General features: G+C 42.8%; 1 protein-coding gene across 3 annotated transcripts in view; it reads left to right on the plus strand.

Annotated features, from left to right (window-relative positions):
- PTPRG (protein tyrosine phosphatase receptor type G) overlaps positions 1–17,648 on the plus strand; it is a 922,721-nt gene extending 905,073 nt beyond the window's left edge. For all 3 annotated transcript variants that reach the window (XM_070738149.1, XM_070738150.1, XM_070738152.1), the window contains exons 23-29: positions 935–1,028; positions 2,270–2,346; positions 3,255–3,383; positions 5,433–5,579; positions 10,657–10,799; positions 11,478–11,613; positions 16,430–17,648. In XM_070738149.1, coding sequence (XP_070594250.1) covers positions 935–1,028; positions 2,270–2,346; positions 3,255–3,383; positions 5,433–5,579; positions 10,657–10,799; positions 11,478–11,613; positions 16,430–16,576 — 873 coding nt within the window. In that variant the 3' untranslated portion in view covers positions 16,577–17,648. The remainder of the gene's footprint in view (positions 1–934; positions 1,029–2,269; positions 2,347–3,254; positions 3,384–5,432; positions 5,580–10,656; positions 10,800–11,477; positions 11,614–16,429) is intronic.
- The last annotated feature ends 3,544 nt before the right edge of the window (positions 17,649–21,192 follow it).

Genomic DNA, 21,192 nt, shown 5'->3' on the forward strand with positions numbered 1-21,192 from the left:
CAGTTGCAAAGTACTCAAATGTTGATCATGTGACCAAAGGCTGCATAGTTGCTTTTTAAGGCATTCATTACGTGAGGTCTACCTGTACAGTATTGCAAGTATGAAGATTTTTTTAATAAAAGCAAACAGTTTCACAGTCACTTCCTTGAAATTTGGAAGAAGTCAAACAGATATTTACTATTCATTCCCAAAATATAATGGGTGCCTAAAATTGCCTGCAAGGTAAGATTTAGGCATAGGTATAATTTCACCCAACCAAAGATCTTGTCCATAACTTCACAGAATTTGAAAATACCAAATGTATTTATCAGGATCGTCAGCTATGGAATCAAAACTGGGATATTTGCAAGGGGCTTTATATGCAAAATGTTCCGCCAATTGGTCACAACTGTTCATTTTGCACCATGGATAAATTACAAAATGTATTTGGCAAACAAAATAAATTATACTAAGTAACATTGGAGAGGATGTCATTTCAATCCTGAGCTACAAATATTCTCCTGTATTGGTATCCTAAATAAGTTGATATTAATTGCAATGTTTAAGATTCCCAGTAAGTAGGAGGAAAAATTAATCAAGCACAGCTTTGTTTAATATTTTACAAAATAAAAGGTTTTACTGTATTTGTGGTACACGTTTTCACTTTTTATCTTAAGGAAAAGCTAAACTGAACTTGCCAAACTCAGATGTTTTAGAATTTTATTTATTTAAAAATGAAAATTATATAGGCAGGAACCAATAAATATTTGTATAAATAATTTAATGCAAAGTGTTTGATTCTTTTTAGTATTCTAAATTCTTTTAAGGGTGACAATACATTTTGGTTTTCTAAGCATTCTTTTTTTCCCCAGAATCAGAAAAGTATATGGAGATTTATATTTTAAAAGACAAGATCAAAAATTAATCTTGTTCCTTTTCTGTTTAAATTTTGCAGCTGGTTATGCAATGCAATGCAAAATACATAGAATGCTTTAGTGCCCAAAAAGATTGCAACAAAGAGAAGAACAGAAACTCATCAGTAGTGCCATGTAAGATCTCATCTTTGAATTTGATTCTTGTTCTGCATAAATTCATTCCGCTAGCCGTTAAAGTATATTTGCATTAAGTGGGACAGGGGATGAATTCAATTGCTTTATATTCAAGAGTCAAGGTTCATTAGAACTCTTCTACAAACCTGCATACAGACCAAACACCAATACTTGAATTTGAGATGCCTGATTAAAAGTTGGCTTGTGCCAGATACTTTTGTTTTTAACCAAAATATAATACCTTTGGAACACTTATAATGTAGCATAATTCAGTTACACTGAATTAATTGAACATGGACAAGGCACCCCAACAGGGCTGTTGTTTTTTTGTGGTAGAGTGGAAAGGGTGGGGTTGTTTGTGCTGATGATAATGCTGTGTATGTACCCTGTTTCCCTGAAAATAAGGCGTACCCCGAAAGTAAGGCAGGTCAGAGGTTTTGCAGAATTTGCTAATATAAGGCACCCCCCGAAAATAAGGCGTAGTCAAGTTTACATACGGTACGGTGGAAAAACATATGGTACCATTCAAAGATGTTCATAGTGGTACCGTAATAATGTGGCATCTCCTGCTGGCCCCTTCCATTGCTTTGTACCGTCCAGTACAGCAGACACAGTCTGCTGCTGTCTCATCGCCATTACAGTCTCCACTACAGTGCATAGACTATAGTTCCTCTGGTGGCCGGAAGCTGCAATAACAGGAGTATACTGTTGTACCATATAAGTGCCGTTGTTTATGTGTGTGGGTGCCATACTGACAGGTACCGTAATCAGTGTACCGTACGGTACACTTTCTTTGGGAGTGTCAGCTTTTCTGCCTGTGAATTTGTCTTATTTGAGAAATATAAGACACCCCCAAAAAATAAGACATAGCACAACTTTTGGAGAAAAAATTAATATAAGACAGTGTCTTATTTTGGGGAAAACACAGTATGTCTATGAGGCAGAGTTTGGATTTTTTACAAACTGATTTCACAGTCTGAAAAAGTTTGAAAATCCTTGTTATCAATGAGGTTCATGGAGTTAGTGGGTTTCCATTGGGTGGGTTTGACACTAGAACACAGTACAAGTAACATCTTATTTCAGAAATTATGTTTTAATGTGAATTTTTAATCAATTTAATAATTTGTGATTATGTTATTTTATCATACAAATCAGATCCTGGGAAAACTAGATTTTGTTAAAATAATCTACTGTGATGATTAAGATCTATTTCACATATAATTTCTTATTTGATGCTGCAGCTGAGCGAGCAAGGGTAGGACTAGCGCCATTACCTGGCATGAAGGGAACGGATTACATTAATGCCTCGTATATCATGGTAAGTAATTTATTTATGTTTAAGTAAATCCAGAGAAAACAACCAAATATTCTGTTGTTTTGTCTCGATAGATTGTTCTGTCTTGTTAAAAATTATGTTTCCTTTGCTTACTAAGAGATCTGCATTGAGCATTATAGATTTCTGCATACCATTTTTTAAAGAATTAATTTGCATAAATTAAAAACTAAAGCAGGCTATCCTATTCCCCTTTGGAAAGGAACACTGAACGGTAGTTTAAAAGTTATGTTCAACCCTATAGGAATTGGTTATATGTTCAAGAACAGTACATAATGCCAGATATCTAAGGCTAATGTGTTCACTAATAGTGTATTTTGCATTGTTGTTCAACAATCACATTTTAAGCTGCTTAGAGTGAAGCAGCATTGAAAACCAAGTGATCCATAAGCAGTAAATTCTATTGCAGGAATCTCTGTAAAACATGCTAAATGACAATCAAAAAGTGATTTGCTCCTATTATTTGAAAATAATAGTTCACTTATTTATTTCTTTAAAGTACAATTGATCGTGTTAGCGTGTATTCTGAAAATTATATTTTTTGGTAAAATCAATTCAATTAAAGATACACATTAATGGTTTTCTTTAAAGTTTATTTTAAAAGTTTATATGGCATAAAGGAAGAGAAAGAGAGACTGAAATTCACTGACTGACTGATTATATACATGGCTATATAAAATCCATATAATCCATATAAAACATTACAAAATCTCTACAAACAAATAAAAAACACAAGTAAAATAATATACGTTCTTCAGTATTGTTATTCAGATAAATTAACCAAGAGGTTGTTGTTAAAATTTAGCCATTTCATTGATTTTGTCTTCACCCAAGGTATTTATTGTTTTCAAATTATTCCATTCATGAAAAATTGCTGTTTCTTTCTTTCAAAGGGTTACTATCGAAGTAATGAGTTCATCATAACACAGCATCCCCTGCCACATACAACTAAAGACTTTTGGAGAATGATCTGGGATCACAACGCACAGATCATTGTCATGCTTCCAGATAACCAGAGTTTAGTAAGTTATTTCATTTCATATGCCGCATAATAGCACAATAAAAAACAACCAGATTATTATCTCCCTCTATTTCAGTGGCGGGTTGTTACTGGTTCGCCTGAACTGGTGGTGGAAATTTTCCCCCCTTGCTGAACTGGTAGCGATAGCTGGCTGGCCACACCCCAAACCAATCTTCTGGTCGCCGCTCCTTCAAAGTGGCTGGAAAATAATCCTCTGAGCATGCACAAAGATTTCTGTGCATGCGCAGAGGGTCATTTCCCTGAAGTGATGCAAAGCACACACTTCCAATGTGATGCAAACTGGTGGGGAAGGTAAGTGATACCCACCCCTGCTCTATGTCAATGAAAATGATAGTCAAACAATACAATTTTGTAATTCAGAGTTTGAAAAGAGGTTTAAGAACATCTAAGAAAAAAATAGCTGTGGACAGGAAAATTTGTACATCTCCGGCAATGGTATAGTACAGTGATTCCTCGGGTGCTGAAAGAGTGTGGGCATGCGTTATAGCATGCCCACACCCATAATTCAATGCCTGGGGAGGATGAAAACAGCTTCCCCTCCCCCTGAGGCCCTCTGGTGGCTGGAAATGGCCTGTTTCCTGACTTCTGGTAGGCCCAGTAAACTCGTATTTCACCCTCCCCAGGTTCCAAAGGCTTCCCTGGAGCCAGGGGAGTGTAAAAATGCCCTCCCACATCCCCACGGAGGCTCTCTGGAAGCCAGAAATGCCCTCCCAGAGCCTCTGTGCAAGCCAAAAATCAGCTGGCTGGCACACACATGCATGTTGGACCTGAGCTAGGGCAACGTATTAAGGTATGGCTCCGTGTGCCACCTGTGGCACCCCTGCCATAGGTTCGCCATCATTGCTATAGTAGTGTATGTAGTTGATATTACATATCGAGCAGCAATAAGGAATATCTACTGATGTGTTACGTGAAAATATTTTTTAAAAAGACATCTTAAATTTTTGAAACATATAAATGGCTTTATAGATAGAAAACAAATAAGATAATTGTATTGCACAGCAATACCTGTGTTGTGGTTGGCTCTGGCCCAGCTCCTGACCCAGGGAATGTGGAGGTGGAGTCAGGGGAAACGTCAACATGTTCTAGGCCTGTTTTGTTGCCGGCAGAGTCAGGGAGTGCAGTTTCCTCGGATGAAGAAGGTGGGGGTGACTTGGAAGATGGGGGCTTGCCACACAGCCCAAGAAGCCAATCACCATTATCTTCGGTCAATTCGGATGACTAAGTGTTAGACCCACGCAGGCGCAGACTTATGCATTCGAAGAGACCAATTGAGGAAATATTACAGGAGATAAGAGAGGCCACCTGTGTTTGGGTGGGGCTCCAGTAATTAGAGCTGCTGCTATAAATAGCAGCGTGCTAGTTTGGCCGTTGTGGAAGATTATCTGATCGCAGTTCTTCAGGATCGTGCCTCGCTGTTTCTGAACTTTGTTTGTGGATTTTTCACGCCTTTGACACCAAAGCAGAGTAAAGTGTGTGTGTGTTTCACTTCGTGGGAAGGAGGGCTGTGATGTTTCTTCGCAGCTACTAGCTAAGTACTTAAGGACTGATTAAGGGACTTGTACAGCCTACAAGGTTGTTTTGGGGAAGAGTGCTCTTTGCAATACAAAAAGGGTGCTTTGTTTCTTTTGAATTTTGTGATAAAGGACAGTGTTTTGAATTTTCAAATGTGTGTGTGTCTAAAATTTGTATCCGTGAATTTTCGGGATGCTTCTACCAGAGAGCCCGGCAGAACAACCTGACATATGGAATTATGAAATAAAACATAATTATATAATTGTATTTCTGGAAAAACGTTTAACCCATTAAATGTGGATCATATAAATGTTGTAAAATAAGCATCTCTCTATGAAACCAATTACAGGTTAAGATTTGCTATGATGAAGAATAGTATACTGCTGTTGTTTTTCTAAGAGTAGTATTTTGAGATCTTGCTTATTAAATGAAGTTTTGATCTGGTGAATTCTACCTGTTTAAAGATTAAAGCAGTCTACTCAAAATGTCTTCCATTTGATTCCATTGTCTTCAGGCAGAAGATGAATTTGTATACTGGCCAAGTCGGGAAGAATCCATGAACTGTGAGGCATTTACCGTCACCCTTATCAGCAAGGACCGGCTGTGCCTCTCTAATGAGGAGCAAATCATCATCCATGACTTTATCCTTGAGGCTACTCAGGTATATACAAAATCTTCCAGAGGTGAATCTGTAGTCTGCTTACTATTCAAACTCCTGCTGATGTTGGTTAATATTCAAGATGAATTATTTGCAAAGGGATACGGACAGATGTCTATCTGTGGTCACTAAGGTCTTAATATCATTTTCTTCCTTCTCAGAGATTGTTTCTATAGTATCCTATAGAAAGCTATAATACTGATGCTTTTGTAGAACTAAGCATGAAACAATTTATCAAACAAAAACACAGCAGGATTGAGGTCCCTTTTTTTTAAAGTATTTTTTAAAGTTCAATATTTTCCTTTAGAATTTTTATGATAATTTTATGATAATTTTTATGACTCACTAGCTGTTCTCCTAGATCTTGTTGAGAGAAAATTATTCAGGTTGTTATTTGTCCTAGATGGAATTGAGTAACAGTCAGATTTTGATTCAAATGTTAATATTCCTCCTTAATGTTCTGCCGGCGTGTATCAACCGCCCGTAATAACAGGGTAATTAGTCCAGGAAGACACACACCACACGATAAAACGAAAACCCAAAAGTTTTTATAAACAGAAAAACAGAAAAAGCTCCCTTTTTTAAAAAAAAATTATTTATTTATTTATTTATTTATTTATTTATTTATCAGATTTGTATGCAGCCCCTCTCCGCAGACTCGGGGCGGCTCGCAGCAATAACAATACAATGTAAAACAAATCTAATATTTAAATTAATTTTTTTAAAAAAAACCAAATTAAAACCAATCATACATACTAGCGTACCATGCATAAATTTTATAAGCCTAGGGGGAGGGAACATGTCAATTCCCCCATGCCTGACGACATTTTTAAATGTCAAAGGGATTTTCTGGTACACACAAGGGACAGGTTAAATGCAATCCAATTGCTCACCCAATAACTGGGAAATTGAGTCCAATTCTAAAATCCAGAGAGTCCACACACAATCTTGAACAGCACAAAAACCACGATCTTGACGAAACAATGAATCAGATAAACTGCCATGAGGCTAAAACACCAGGCTGCACTTTTATCTGTAGCACTAATTACAGCAGCCCCACCCAACCACAGGTGGCCTCATTTTCTCTTGTAATAATCCTTCAGTTGTTGTCTCCTATGCATCACTCTACGCATGCGTGGATGGGTCATTAATTCTTGTTCAGAATCCAAGGATGATACCGATGATTGATCTCCTCCTGGGCTGTCTGCCAAACTCCCCTCTTCCCTGTCATTCACGCTTCCTTGGTCAGAGGAGGCTTCGTCAGCAGATTCCATCGGGAACAAAACAGGCCTGCGGCATGTGGTTGTTTCCCCCACATCCACCTGCACATTCCTTGGGGCAGGAGCTGGGCCAGAGTTAACCACAACACCTTAGTAAATTTAGATTTACTAAAATATTTTCCACATTCCATGCATTTTTTGAATATACGCTACAATGAAGAAATAACTTCTAATTATTAGCTGCTCAATCATATCAAATCACAAATTGGTGATATGTACATTTATATAATGCTTTCTATAAAAGAAACTGAGCTCATATTGAAACGGAAACTGGATTGTTTTTTTTTTAAAAAGACATTTTTGTAATGGCTAAAGAAAGAGGTCTTCAAAGTTGGCAACTTTAAGACTTGTGGACTTCAACTCTCAGAATTCTCCAGCCACCTATGATCTGGGAGTTGAAGTCCACAAGTCTTAAAGCTGCCAAGTTTGGGGACCCCTGTTTTAAATGATCCAGGGGATTCCTAAGGGAGAAGTTATCTTCTGTGCTCCTCTAGTTAAGACAAGGTACCCATATTTTTTGGAGTATAAGACGCACTTTCCCCCCTCCCCCCCAAAGAGGCTGAAATTTTGGGTGCATCTTATACTCTGAATACAGTGATCCCCCGTTTATTGCGTCCCCAACCATTGCGAACAGGGTACTTCGCTATTTTTCAACCCGGAAGTCAAAAATACCATCTACGCATGCGTGCCGGGCACGCATGCGTAGATGGCAGCGGCTTCCCTGGGTCTTCCCCCTCTTGCTGGCATCAGCGAGGAGTTTCCCCACCGCCCACGCAAACTCCTCGCTGCCGCTCGCCCGCCCTTCGCCTGCCCACGCCGTTCGCTCCCCCCTCTTGCTGTCGGGAGGGCGAGAAGCCCTCCCCAGCACCCGCTCGCCCGCCCTTCGCCCTGGCGGAGAAATTCCAGCCCCCACCTGGTCCCGCCCGATCCTCCTCCCTGAGGCAGCTCGCCCTCCCATGGCCGCTTCCTCCACCCTCTATTGCAAGCCCTCGCCCCCGCAGCCAACGCGCGCTGCGATCTTCAAGCCCGGCTCCTTTCGGCCCAGCATCCCGGGCCAAGCAGCTGCCTTCCGTGACTGAGCCTGGCTGGCCCGGAAGATCGTAGCGCGCGTTGGCTGCACCGGCGGCGACATTGCTGCCGGCTTGGCTTCGCTCGCCGCTGCAGCCAACGGGCGCTACGATCTTCCGGGCCAGCCAGGCTCAGTCACGGAAGGCAGCTGCTTGGCCCGGGATGCTGGGCCGAAAGGAGCCGGGCTTGAAGATCGCAGCGCGCGTTGGCTGCGGTGGCGAGGGCTTGCAATAGAGGGTGGAGGAAGCGGCCATGGGAGGGCGAGCTGCCTCAGGGAGGAGGATCGGGCGGGACCAGGTGGGGGCCAGATCGTAGCGCGCCGGACGGGGGTCTCCCGGGCTGCCCGATGCGACGGCCGCCCAGAGCGCTTGGCCAAGGGGGCTCCGCTCCTTCCTCTGCCAAACAGCTTCCCCCTTTGCATCCCGGGCCAAGCGGGGTCGCCCGGTAGTTTCCGCGCAATTAGCTCCAGCCGATTAGGCTAACGAGGGGGACGCGCACAGACACGCACCGCGCAGGCAGGTAGCGAAGGAAGGAAGCGAGCGAGCCGGGGGCAGCCCAGCCGGAGCTCCACTTCAGGTGCCGGCGGAAAAGCCCGGCAGCCAAGCCGGCGTCTTGCGATCGCCGCCTGCCCGCTTCGCCCGGCTCCTGCGGGTCACTTCGGGGGCTCTTCCTCCCTCGGGGCGCAAATAAAAAACCCCCAGCCCTGGAAGTTCGTCGCGTCTGTCAACGCTTCTCTTCCCCTTCCAAGCGCCCGATCGCAGCCTGGCAAAGCTTCTACCAGAAGCCGGGTTGGGGGGTTCCCATGTCGGCGGGGATGTTTTAAAACACTCGCGCGACTTTCCAATGAGTCCCGAAGACAAACGCGTTGTCTTCGGGACTCATTGGAAAGTGGCGCGGGTGTTTTAAAACATCCCCGCCGACATGGGAGGCTCCCTAGCACACCCCCAAACCCGGGTTGGGGGTTCGGGGGTGTGCTAGGGAGCCTCCCATGTCGGCGGGGATGTTTTAAAACACCCGCGCGACTTTCCAATGAGTCCCGAAGACAAACGCGTTGTCTTCGGGACTCATTGGAAAGTGGCGCGGGTGTTTTAAAACATCCCCGCCGACATGGGAGGCTCCCTAGCACACCCCCAAACCCGGGTTGGGGGTTCGGGGGGGTGCTAGGGAGCCTCCCATGTCGGCGGGGATGTTTTAAAACACCCGCGCCACTTTCCAATGAGTCCCGAAGACAAACGCGTTGTCTTCGGGACTCATTGGAAAGTGGCGCGGGTGTTTTAAAACATCCCCGCCGACATGGGAGGCTCCCTAGCACACCCCCAAACCCGGGTTGGGGGTTCGGGGGGGTGCTAGGGAGCCTCCCATGTCGGCGGGGATGTTTTAAAACACCCGCGCGACTTTCCAATGAGTCCCGAAGACAAACGCGTTGTCTTCGGGACTCATTGGAAAGTGGCGCGGGTGTTTTAAAACATCCCCGCCGACATGGGAGGCTCCCTAGCACACCCCCAAACCCGGGTTGGGGGTTCGGGGGTGTGCTAGGGAGCCTCCCATGTCGGCGGGGATGTTTTAAAACACCCGCGCCACTTTCCAATGAGTCCCGAAGACAAACGCGTTGTCTTCGGGACTCATTGGAAAGTGGCGCGGGTGTTTTAAAACATCCCCGCCGACATGGGAGGCTCCCTAGCACACCCCCAAACCCGGGTTGGGGGTTCGGGGGTGTGCTAGGGAGCCTCCCATGTCGGCGGGGATGTTTTAAAACACCCGCGCGACTTTCCAATGAGTCCCGAAGACAAACGCGTTGTCTTCGGGACTCATTGGAAAGTGGCGCGGGTGTTTTAAAACATCCCCGCCGACATGGGAGGCTCGCTAGCACACCCCCGAACCCCCAACCTGGGTTAGGGGGGTGCTAGCGAGCCCCCCATCTCGGCGGGGACGTTTTAAAACACCCGCGCCGCCCCCAAGTAAAAACACCATCTGCACATGCGCAGAAGGTGTTTTTACTTCCGCAGCGCTACTTCGCGAAAACCCGCTCGTTGCGGGGGGTCCTGGAACGGAACCCTCGCAAAGAGCGGGGGATCACTGTATAGCTTTTCTGAAGCCCTAGTTAGTAAGTTTTTTTTCAGCGCTAATGATCTTCCCAGCTTTTTCATTGCTACTGTTTCCGAATAATGTTTTTTCCAGCCCTAAGTCTTTTCAGGCTTTTTTTTATTGCTACTCGATCCGAATAAGGTTTTTTAAAGCCCTAACCAGGGGATAAAATAATGTGCTGAAACTGACCAGACTAAGGATGCTAGCCAGATGAATACCTGGTAGGCAGATTCCCCCCCCCCCTATTTTCCTCTTCAAAAACTAAGGTCCATCTTATACTCCGGTGTGTCTTTTACTCCGAAAAATAGGGTACATGCTGTCCATTTGGGGAATGGAAATTGATTGTCATTGCTTCACTGCCTTATTGGAGTTTTAAACCCCAATATTATTACTAAGACTTATCTGGGAGTTTTTTCCTTTCCTTTTTCCTCCCCCCCCCCCCCCCTTTTGCTGCTGGACAACACTTTGAAAGCAGGGAAAATAAGGCTGGTCTATAGCAGAAACTCATAAAAAGGAGTTTGGTTGTCATCTTAGTATCTCCAAAGAAATATTGGAAAATGTTGGTACATACCGTTGGGGCTGAATTTAGTTATTTCAACTATAGAAATGGAATTTAAAATGGTCAATAGTTGGGCTTTTTATTTCAGGATGATTACGTTTTGGAAGTTCGCCACTTTCAGTGCCCCAAATGGCCAAATCCTGATGCCCCTATCAGCAGTACCTTTGAACTTATCAATATAATCAAGGAAGAGGCCTTAACAAGAGATGGCCCAACCATCATTCATGATGAGTATGTATATTCACTGAGTTAATTTTTATAAAGATGGAAAAAAATATAAGAAATATAAAATGTTGTGAACTTTCATCTAGAAGGGAGGTAAAAGGTATTGTTGACTTCTCTAGGAACATTAGAATTGTGTTTAAGGTTTCATAAATATTCTTCTGCACCCAATTTTACACTGAATGTTAATACAAATAGAGTGGTTTTTAAATGTTTTTATTGTTCCATGTCTTACAAAGGTATAACATTAGAGATATTTTTGCCAATTGTTATTAAGCCATGGCTAATTTTAATGTTCATCTGGTTTGTAGCATTTTGCTGAGCGCGCCATGTTAAAAATTGTTTCAAAATTAGCCTAGTTATTGATTTGAGAATTATTGTCAGACAAAAAAAAATCAAACTTGTTTTTAATACTGCAAAGTTATCTCTTTGGTAAATCCATGTATATTTGTTGTATTCACTGAATTTTATTTTCATGTTTTACGGTATAAGTTCAGCTTTTAATTTCATTCTAAGGAAATGTAGCAGAAAATATTTTTTTTCATATGTACACTCATTCTTATCATCCCTTGTTTTATTCCTTTGAGAATAAATACTTGATAAAAGCTCAGGAAGAAATTCAAGAAAAATTAAAGTTGAATATCCTGGATCTCTTGTAGGGGATAAAATTATTCTTTGTTTTTACAGGTATGGAGCAGTGGCAGCTGGAACATTATGTGCTCTGACTACCCTCTCTCAGCAACTGGACAATGAAAATGCTGTTGATGTTTTCCAGGTGGCAAAAATGATCAACCTGATGAGGCCTGGAGTATTTACAGACATTGTAAGTTTGGAACTGGGAAAGATAGTTGTGGTTTGCAAAGAAATTGTTCAACAAAAAATAAGAACAATTGAAATCCTTCCATAGGTTTTGTGCACAGTCCTAAGTTCCCTTTCATATTGGTTCAAATATATTATTTTTAAAAATTATGTTTTGTTTGCTGTTCAAAGTCACTTCATGTGAGATGGATGGCTGTACAAATGTGATACATAAATGTTTTTCTCCTGCTTTTCTTATGGGATTTCTCCATGTGCTGTTGTCTAGTCTTATTCACAGCTGAACTGTGAAATTATGTTCTTTTTTCATTAATTGATCCAAGAGTCACTTTGCAGAATGAGTTGGGCAGCAAATGCATTTAATAGTACATAAATGTAATTATTACTTCAATATAATTATTTAAACACAATTTATTCTCCCATAACTTATTCTAAAGGTTCTTCTTCTTTTCTACTGATAGAAGTTCTGTCTTATAAAATCATTGGATTCTATCCTAAGAGCCATTCCGCAGCAATATGCATAACTTTAGGGACTCTGGAATGCAGGGGTGTCAAACTCGATTTCATTGAGGGCAGCATCAGAGTTGTGTTTGACCTCAGATGGCTGAGGTGGACATGGCCAGCTCAACATCACTCATGTTGATTGGATTGGATTGGATTTGTATGCCGCCCCTCTCCGTAGACTCGGGGCGGCTAACAACAGTAGTAAAAGCGTATATGACAATCCAATATTAAAACAGTTAAAAACCCTTATTGTAAAACCAAACATACATACAGACACACCATGCATAAAATTGTAAAGGCCTAGGGGGAAAGAGTATCTCAGTTCCCCCATGCCTGGCAGCAGAGGTGGGGTTTAGGAAGCTTACGAAAGGCAAGGAGGGTGGGAGCAATTCTAATCTCTGGGGGGAGTTGGTTCCAGAGGGCCGGGGTCGCCACAGAGAAGGCTCTTCCCCTGGGTCCCGCCAAGCGACATTGTTTAGTTGATGGGACCCGGAGAAGACCCACTCTATGGGACCTAACTGGTCGCTGGGATTCGTGCGGCAGAAGGCGGTCCCGGAGATATTCTGGTCCGGTGCCATGAAGGGCTTTATAGGTCATAACCAACACTTTGAATTGTGACCGGAAACTGATCGGCAACCAATGCAGACTGCGGAGTGTTGGTGTGACAAGGGCAAATTTAGGAAAGCCCATGATAGCTCTCGCAGCTGCATTCTGCACGATCTGAAGTTTCCGAACACTTTTCAAAGGTAGCCCCATGTAGAGAGCGTTACAGTAGTCGAGCCTCGAGGTGATGAGGGCATGAGTGACTGTGAGCAGTGACTCCCGGTCCAAATAGGGCCGCAACTGGTGCACCAGGCGAACCTGGGCAAACGCCCCCCTCGCCACAGCTGAAAGATGTTTCTCTAATGTGAGCTGTGGATCGAGGAGGACGCCCAAGTTGCGGACCCTCTCTGAGGGGGTTAGTGACTCCCCCCCAGGGTGATGGATGGACAGATGGAATTGTCCTTGGGAGGCAAAACCCACAGCCACTCCGTCTTATCCGGGTTGAGTTTGAGTCTGTTGACACCCATCCAGACCCCAACAGCCTCCAAGCACCGGCACATCACTTCCACTGCTTCGCCGACTGGACAAGGGGTGGAGATGTAAAGCTGGGTATCATCTGCATACTGATGATACCTCACCCCATGCCCTTGGATGATCTCACCCAGCGGTTTCATGTAGATATTAAATAGTAGGGGGCAGAGGACCGACCCCTGAGGCACCCTACAAGGGAGTAACCTAGAGGTCGACCTCTGACCCCCCACTAACACCGACTGCGACCGGCCAGAGAGGTAGGAAGAGAACCACTGAAGGACAATGCCTCCCACTCCCAACCCCTCCAGCCGATGCAGAAGGATACCATGGTCGATGGTATCGAAAGCCGCTGAGCGGTCAAGAAGCACCAGGACAGAGGATAAACCCCTGTCCCGGGCCCGCCAGAGATCATCCATCAGCGCGACCAAAGCAGTTTCCGTGCTGTAGCCGGGCCTGAATCCTGACTGCTGAGGACCTAGATAATCGGCTTCTTCCAAGGACCGCTGGAGATGGAGCGCCACCACCTTCTCAACAACCTTCCCCATAAAGGGAAGGTTGGAGACTGGTCGATAGTTGTTGAGAATGGCTGGGTCCAGGGAAGGCTTCTTGAGGAGGGGGCGCACAAGTGCCTCCTTGTAGGGATCCGGGAAGGACCCCCTCCCCAAAGAAGCATTGACAATCTCCTGGACCCAGCTCCGTGTCACCTCCCTGCTGGCCGAGACCAGCCAGGAGGGACACGGATCCAGTAAACAGGTGGCGGAACTCACAGCTCCAATGGCCTTGTCCACTTCATCAGGTGTCACCAGATCAAACTCTTCCCAGACAGGTGGACAAGTACGTGCCCCAGTCACCTCAACTGACTCGTTGTCAGTCGACTCTGTATTCCAATTGGAGTCGAGGTCCGCTCGGATCCGAGCGATTTTATCAGCGAAAAACGTGTTAAAATCCTCGGCACTACTCTGCAAGGGCTCCCCAACTCCCCCCTGATTAAGAAGGGAGCGGGTCACCCTAAACAGAGCGGCCGGGCGGGATTCCGCTGATGCAATCAAGGCGGAATAATACGCGCATCTTGCCGCCTTGAGCGCCACTTTGTAAGTCTTAACATGTGCTCTTACAAGTGTTCGATCGCATTCGGACTTACTCTTCCTCCATCGCTTCTCTAGACGTCTCTTCTGGCGTTTCAACTCCCGGAGCTCCTCGTTGAACCATGGAGCTCTACGGGGTCTAGTGCCGCGGAGAGGTCGCAACGGCGCAATTCGGTCAAGAGCCTCCGCTGCAGCCTTGTTCCAGGCCTCAGCCAGAGCCTCTGCCAAACTGTGTACGAGTGTATCTGGAATAACCCCAAGCGCCTTCTGAAAGCCTTCTGGATCCATCAGGCGTCTGGGGCGGAACAGCTTAATCGGTTCCGCCTCCCTGCGGGGAAGGATTGGAGCCAGGAAGTCAAGCCGCAGTAGAAAATGGTCTGACCATGACACAGGCAACACTTCTAAGCCCCTTAGTCTCAGACCATTACTCAGTTGCTCAGAGAGGAATACCATGTCGGGTGCATGCCCCCCCCTCATGAGTCGGACCCTGTACTACTTGGGTCAGGTCCATGGCTGTCATGGTGGCCATGATCTCCTGTGCCAGTCCAGAGGTTTCACCGAGCGACGGCAGGTTAAAGTCCCCCAAGACAATAAGTCTGGGGAACCCCACCGCCAACCCGGCTACCTCCTCGAGTAGCACAGGCAAGGCTTGTGACACGCAGCTGGGAGGCAGGTACGTGAGAAACAAGACCACCTGGACCCCTAAGTCCAAGGCTCTCCCTGGCTATAATAGCCACTCCTCCCCCCCTTCCCTGGGGTCGAGGCTGATGCCATATCTGAAACCCGGCTGGACAAATTTCAGAGAGAGGGACTCCTCCCTCTGGGCCCAGCCAGGTTTCAGTAACACATGCCAGGTCGGCCTCCTCATCCAGGATCAGATCCCGGATGAGGAGAGCTTTATTTACCACCGACCTGGCATTGAGTAGCAGCAGCTTGAGCCCAGGGCCAGAATTACACTCATCACCAGCACCCAGGATTGGGTTCACAGAGCCGGAACAAGGGATCGTTATTACGCAACGATCTCTTGTTCCCCTGGAACGGCTAGCTCTGTGGCCCCCGCCATATCTGCCTCTCCCCAGCAGGACTGGAATATTCCGACCCTCTACCACCTCAGACATCGGTGCCCCCTCCCCTCCTGCCTCTCCTGTGTCAGGTAGGCTAATCAAATCATTCATACCATTTCCATTTATTTCATCCATACCAAAGTTCCACCCAGCCCACCCATAACAATCATTCATTTCATACATATCATCATACCCACCCCAATAATTCATTAGTTTAAAACCCCTTCTAAGAAATTAGCTAAAATATTAATTATTAAAAATTCAATATAGATTCAATTAAAAAACAATATAAAAAATCAATTACACTAAAATAGGATACTAATTAACACTACGTTATTCTCAAGATCTTAATAGAATAACATATAATTATTAAAAAATCGTTAAAGTTATAAAGTGCTAAAGTTGTAGAGTGCAAAAAATATAGGAAATAATTAAGATGATAAAGATGTGTTACATCTTTGAGGACTAAAGAAGGAAGATGGATTCTTCAAAGAAGAAAGGAAGTGATGCAAGTATGACAGGCAGGATTTTACATCATCATGGGTGGAGCTAACTAACATAAACAGTGTTAACTAATTAATTACTGAATGTCTCTGGGGCTGGCAATACACAGCGTGACAGCAGTGGTCTCATCCATGAATAGCCCACTCCACTAATTCCAGTGGAAGCGGCCTATTTTGGATCCCGTCTGCCAAATCATGTTGGTTGTTGCGGTCCAGGAGAATTTCTGCTGTGGTCCCCATCCTCTAGAATATTCTCCCTTTGGAAGTGAATATTGCCCCCAGATTCCTGGCCTTTCAGAAGGGTCTCGAAACTTTGTTCTGCTACCTGGCCTGGAGCTCTAATGGGGCATATAGTTTGAGGGTAGCTGAAGGGTAGAGAAGATCCCCCAACCTCAAGTTGCTTCTTGTCTTGGTTTTTAGCTTTCCTATTTAATTCTTCCAATTCTGTCCTGTGTTACCTTTTAATTTTATTATATTATAATACAGAGTTGCTGTATCGATAAGGTGTGGCATGAAAATTTAATAAATAAATAAAGCATTCTGCTTGCTTAAATCTTAGGTAGTTTTAACACCGTTTGATCTTTTTGTTCCAGGACCAGTACCAATTTCTTTACAAAGCAATGCTCAGCCTGATCAGCACGAAAGAAAATGGAAATGGACCCATGGCAATGGACAAAAATGGTGTTGTTATGGCCAGTGAAGAATCAGATCCTGCAGAAAGTATGGAATCTCTTGTCTAAAAGGAATACTTAAAGGCACTTAATTTGTGGAATTTCTGAAGACTGAACTTTTTGAGGCCTTTTTTGCCAGACTCTAGGTTATACAATAACCCAATTACTTTTTTACACTGATAAAAAGTTTTGATATTTATTTTTGCCATTTTACGTCTTAATGGTATCCTACTGAGCATTTGCACCTCTGTTTATTTCACACAGTGAAACACAATTTTATCTAGTTTGCACTATATGATCAGTGTTAACTGCCTATAGAGATATAATACAAAAGAAAACAAACAAATCCTGATGACATTCCATGACAACAGACACACTACTTATTAGTTGAAATACCATGATGTTTAATTAATTCTCATAAGCCTTTGCTTTACAATCTTGGATGCTAGGCCAGAGAAATATTTTTGATTCACATTTTAAAAAATGCTGTACCCTTGACATATTCCAATATTCATTGTTTAACTTGCATACTTTTATAATTCTTTTGTTTTCCAGTAACATGGATGAGTAGTGTTCTTCATTTTCTCTCGAGCTAGTGGTCGCTAGATAAATTTTGGAAAGCTACTGAAATTCAGTTTAACAGCTGCTCTGCATTGTCTAGAATTCCTCTTTTGACTTCATAAAGTTCAGTGAAGGGTTTTCTATGAAACACATAAAATTATATTCCCAAAATGCAAAGCAACTCAGATTTGTGATTCAATTTCAGATCTCGAATTTATGCTTTCATTAATTCCCAGGTTTTTTTAATCGCATTCTCATTTCAAGAAAATATTTTGATCATATTTCCACTACAGACAATTTAATTATAGTGCAACAATGTTCAATCAGATCATTTTATTCCAAAAGTATTTAGCAATATTTCCAATTCATACACAATTCACATTTACATGTATAGTTCCTTAAGTTTCTGGAACGGAACCACTGTCTTTACAGTATGTTATATGATGGAGAAAAGAATTTCTTAATTTCCTAGCTGTTAGATGCCGTTTTTACAGGTGTGTAATTTTCATACTCTAGTGCTAAAACGTACCGATCCATATTACTGGTGAAGCGATCTAATAAAAAAAAACTACCTATACAATTACATTCTTCCTCTTTTTTTTAACACAGTTGATTAGTATGTACTTCCCAATTTCATGATATCATTTTTCGATACTATACATAATATTCTACAAAATAATCCTATATGTCTACTCAAAAGTAAATTACACTGAATCAATAGGATTACAACATTAATATGTTTCACTCCCTTTGAAAAAAATATCTACTCATTATCTTTTAACATTTAATTTTTTGTTCCAAATTACTTTAAAAAATTGAGCTTTTCAAACCGTTTGTGAAGCTCAATTGAATATATGGTCCCCTTACGTGGCTTTTATGAAACAAATTCATGAAGAATCAATGGCTACTCAGTATGAAGGCTACATATTACCTCCAGTATCAGAGGCAATAGGCTTCGCAGTTTTAGTTACTGGAGGAAATGATGGGGACAATACTATTTTTGCTTATATTCTGCTTCCAGATGTGACATTGGTGCTGGTGGAAGAGATAGCCTTTGATCTTTTATCAGTACTGCTTTTCTTAAGTTTTTACATTGTACAAATGAGAAATGAACTAGCTTCTAATGAAATACAATCTTTTTATATAAGCCGAAGATGTGGAGTAACTTGGTAGATATGACAGCATTAGTTTTCATAGCTAAAGAAAACTTTGCAAAAGTACAAAGTTCCTTTGCACTTTTGATTTGCTACTCCTGAGAACTCCTCAAGCATCAGAGAACAGACAAGTAGATGTTTTCAGGAAAGCCATTAGATGCCACCTAATGGCTATCTGGATTAGCTCAATCAAAAAGCAGTTTTGTGTTCTCTCAAGGAGTGAGGTTTATTTAGCTCTGTTTCCAATTCAAACTAGATAAAATAATGTGCCAGCATATGAAAGTAATAGGGTATGAAAATGGCGGACCATAACAAACCAAAGTGAAGTTGTCTCATCTAAATGTCTCTCTTGAGCTGTCAGGGTAGAAGTAGCTGCACTTATGGAAAATGAACCCAGAATTAGTCAAAAGAAAAAATTATTGTAATTGGTAAAAGTAGATAAAAACTGGATTGTACAAAAGAAATGGATTGTCAGCTATTCCTCCATTTACGGCAGGAGTTCGTAGCCCATAGAAGGAATCACACAATCAGTTATAACTTAACATTTTCCTAGGTATTTGGATGGCATGTAGTTATTATTTTCCCTATTGTATGAATTCCAATTCTCAAATGGTATATTCCAAATATTTATTAACTCAGTAAGAACAAGATCATTGTATATCCTATACCTTCATTTCTTCCTTAAAAAACATACTTTGAATAGTTCCTCTAAAGCATACTGAAAATTCTGTAATTTTCATGTCCCAAAATATAGTCAGCTCCAATCATTGCTACAAAAATTATAACATAGGATTTATTATGCAATAGTGGGGTTTTCTATGCAGTGGCATATCAATACATCTTTGCAGAATAAAACTACCATTTTGTTGGGAAAATGTTAGTTAGCGTAAATAAATATAATTAGAACATGCCCATGCAGAAGAAGCGAAAAACCCAGATATGAGCAAACAAGTAAGTGCCCGCTCACCGCTGCCTGCTGCCGTTCGCTCCCCCCACCCACCCACTTGCCACCTTTGGCCTCGCTCGCCTCTCGCTCTTGGGGCAAATGGTGGCAGCGCTGGTGGTGGTGGGAGCCGGCGAGCGAGGCGAATGGTGGCAAGTGGGCAATGGGGGGGGGCAAATGGCGGTAGGCAGTGGCGAGCAGGCACTTACTTGTTTGCCCATTTCTGCGTGGGTGGTGGGGGAGCCGGCACGAAAGGCAAGTGAGGGGCGAACGGTGGGGGAAGGCAGTTCTCGCAGCAGGGCAAGTGTAGGTCCGGGGAAGCACCAGCGGCTACGCACTACATGACCGCCACTGGAACCACGTTCCCCCCATTTAGGCTGGGGCCTACTACTGCTTCTGCGCATGTGCAGAAGCACAAAATCACTGAAATTACACGTGCACACGTCCCCTCACGAGATTTTACTTCCCACGCATGCGCAGAAGCAAAAACTTGCTGGGAAGCACGCGTGCGCATGCAGAGACCCAAAGCTACATGCGCAGCTCTGGTTTTACTACCAGTGCGGCATCCTCATCCATACCAATAGGAACCTGCTACTGCTTATAAGAACCATACACATATCATACTAAAAGCCATTTGATGGTTACAATCTTCTGCATTGTCATCAATTACACCTCATCTTAATACCATTTAATGCCCCAACCCTATTTTTTTAAGGGCTTAAAGATGTGTACTAGTCAGCTTGGGGTTCCAGTGGGAGTATCAGGGCAATAGAGGTGGTTGATTGAGTAATAAGAGAAATAAAAATTAAAAAAAATATTTTTACAGTCCTTAATCTTTCACATCATTCATGAGAAGCTCACCCAGTTTAATGAGACTTGCCTTGTGAAGGTTCTTAATATCCAAAAGCCATCAATAACAAAGTTAAGGCATTTAAGAGAGGCAGTAACAGAATAACAAGTTGGAAGGGACATTAGAGCTCATCTAGTCCTGCAAATCCAGTGTTCATTTGAAGGCACTGAACCATGGCAAAAGCAAATTGACTTTCCACCAGTGCCAAAACGAACCTAAAACTGTTGACTTATGCTGTCCTCAGATGGAGTCACTGTATGGAGGACTTGTGAGCAATCCTGGCCTCTCCTTGCTCAGGAAAGGAATTCTAAGGAGTCAATGCATTCACCAACTTTTCTTTCTGCCATGGATTTCAGCTCTATGGTTCCATGGAGCTGTCACCAGTCTTCTATTGCTTCCCCAGAAGACCAAAATAAATATATATATAATTTGAACTGGATTTTCTGTGCTCATGTAGAATCTAGTCCACAGTTGTAGACCTCCATTTAACATGTAATAACTTTCCACTTCATATTCATTCTTTTTTTTAATCATTAAGCTTAATGTTGCAGGCAAAGAGATTAACAATAAAAGAGAAAGGTTCAGGGGAAAGAGGTGCTGTTCAAGATTAAAAGTAAGAATGAACTCTGCAAAATATTTTCACTGTGATATGAAAAAAAACCCTGCACTACTAGGATAACATTTCTAATTTTGTTTTAAAAGACAGTAACCTAAGCTCCAAAACAAAGAACTAGAGCAGTAATAGAAGAAAAACAGTGAGTGCCTAATTCAATTAACATTTATATTTTTGCTATGCAAATAGCAGCAGAGAAGTCTGAGCAGGCTCAGAACCATGAAGGGATACAGAAAGTTATTCTGCAAATGTCAGAACCACCATTCAAATGGGAGTTTGGGAAAGCAATTTTCCCCCCCAAGAATTATGGCAGAGTGTAAAGTAGAAACAACTGCTATCATCTCATATCTCCCAGTTATGCATGTTTCTTATTAGATATTTATGTGACAAAAATATACACATTAGTTGCATTTACATAATTAATAATTGGAGTCAATGGAGCAGATTGATCAAAATTTGACTCCCATTAGGTTCAGTTTACTTTAAGCACAACTAACTTCTCCTGGATTTTGTTGCTGCTCCCAGATAAATGCTTAACAGGATTCGGTCCTTTACTGTTCATGT

The sequence above is a fragment of the Erythrolamprus reginae genome, chromosome 2 (genome assembly GCF_031021105.1).
Source record: "Erythrolamprus reginae isolate rEryReg1 chromosome 2, rEryReg1.hap1, whole genome shotgun sequence".
NCBI lineage: Eukaryota > Metazoa > Chordata > Lepidosauria > Squamata > Dipsadidae > Erythrolamprus > Erythrolamprus reginae.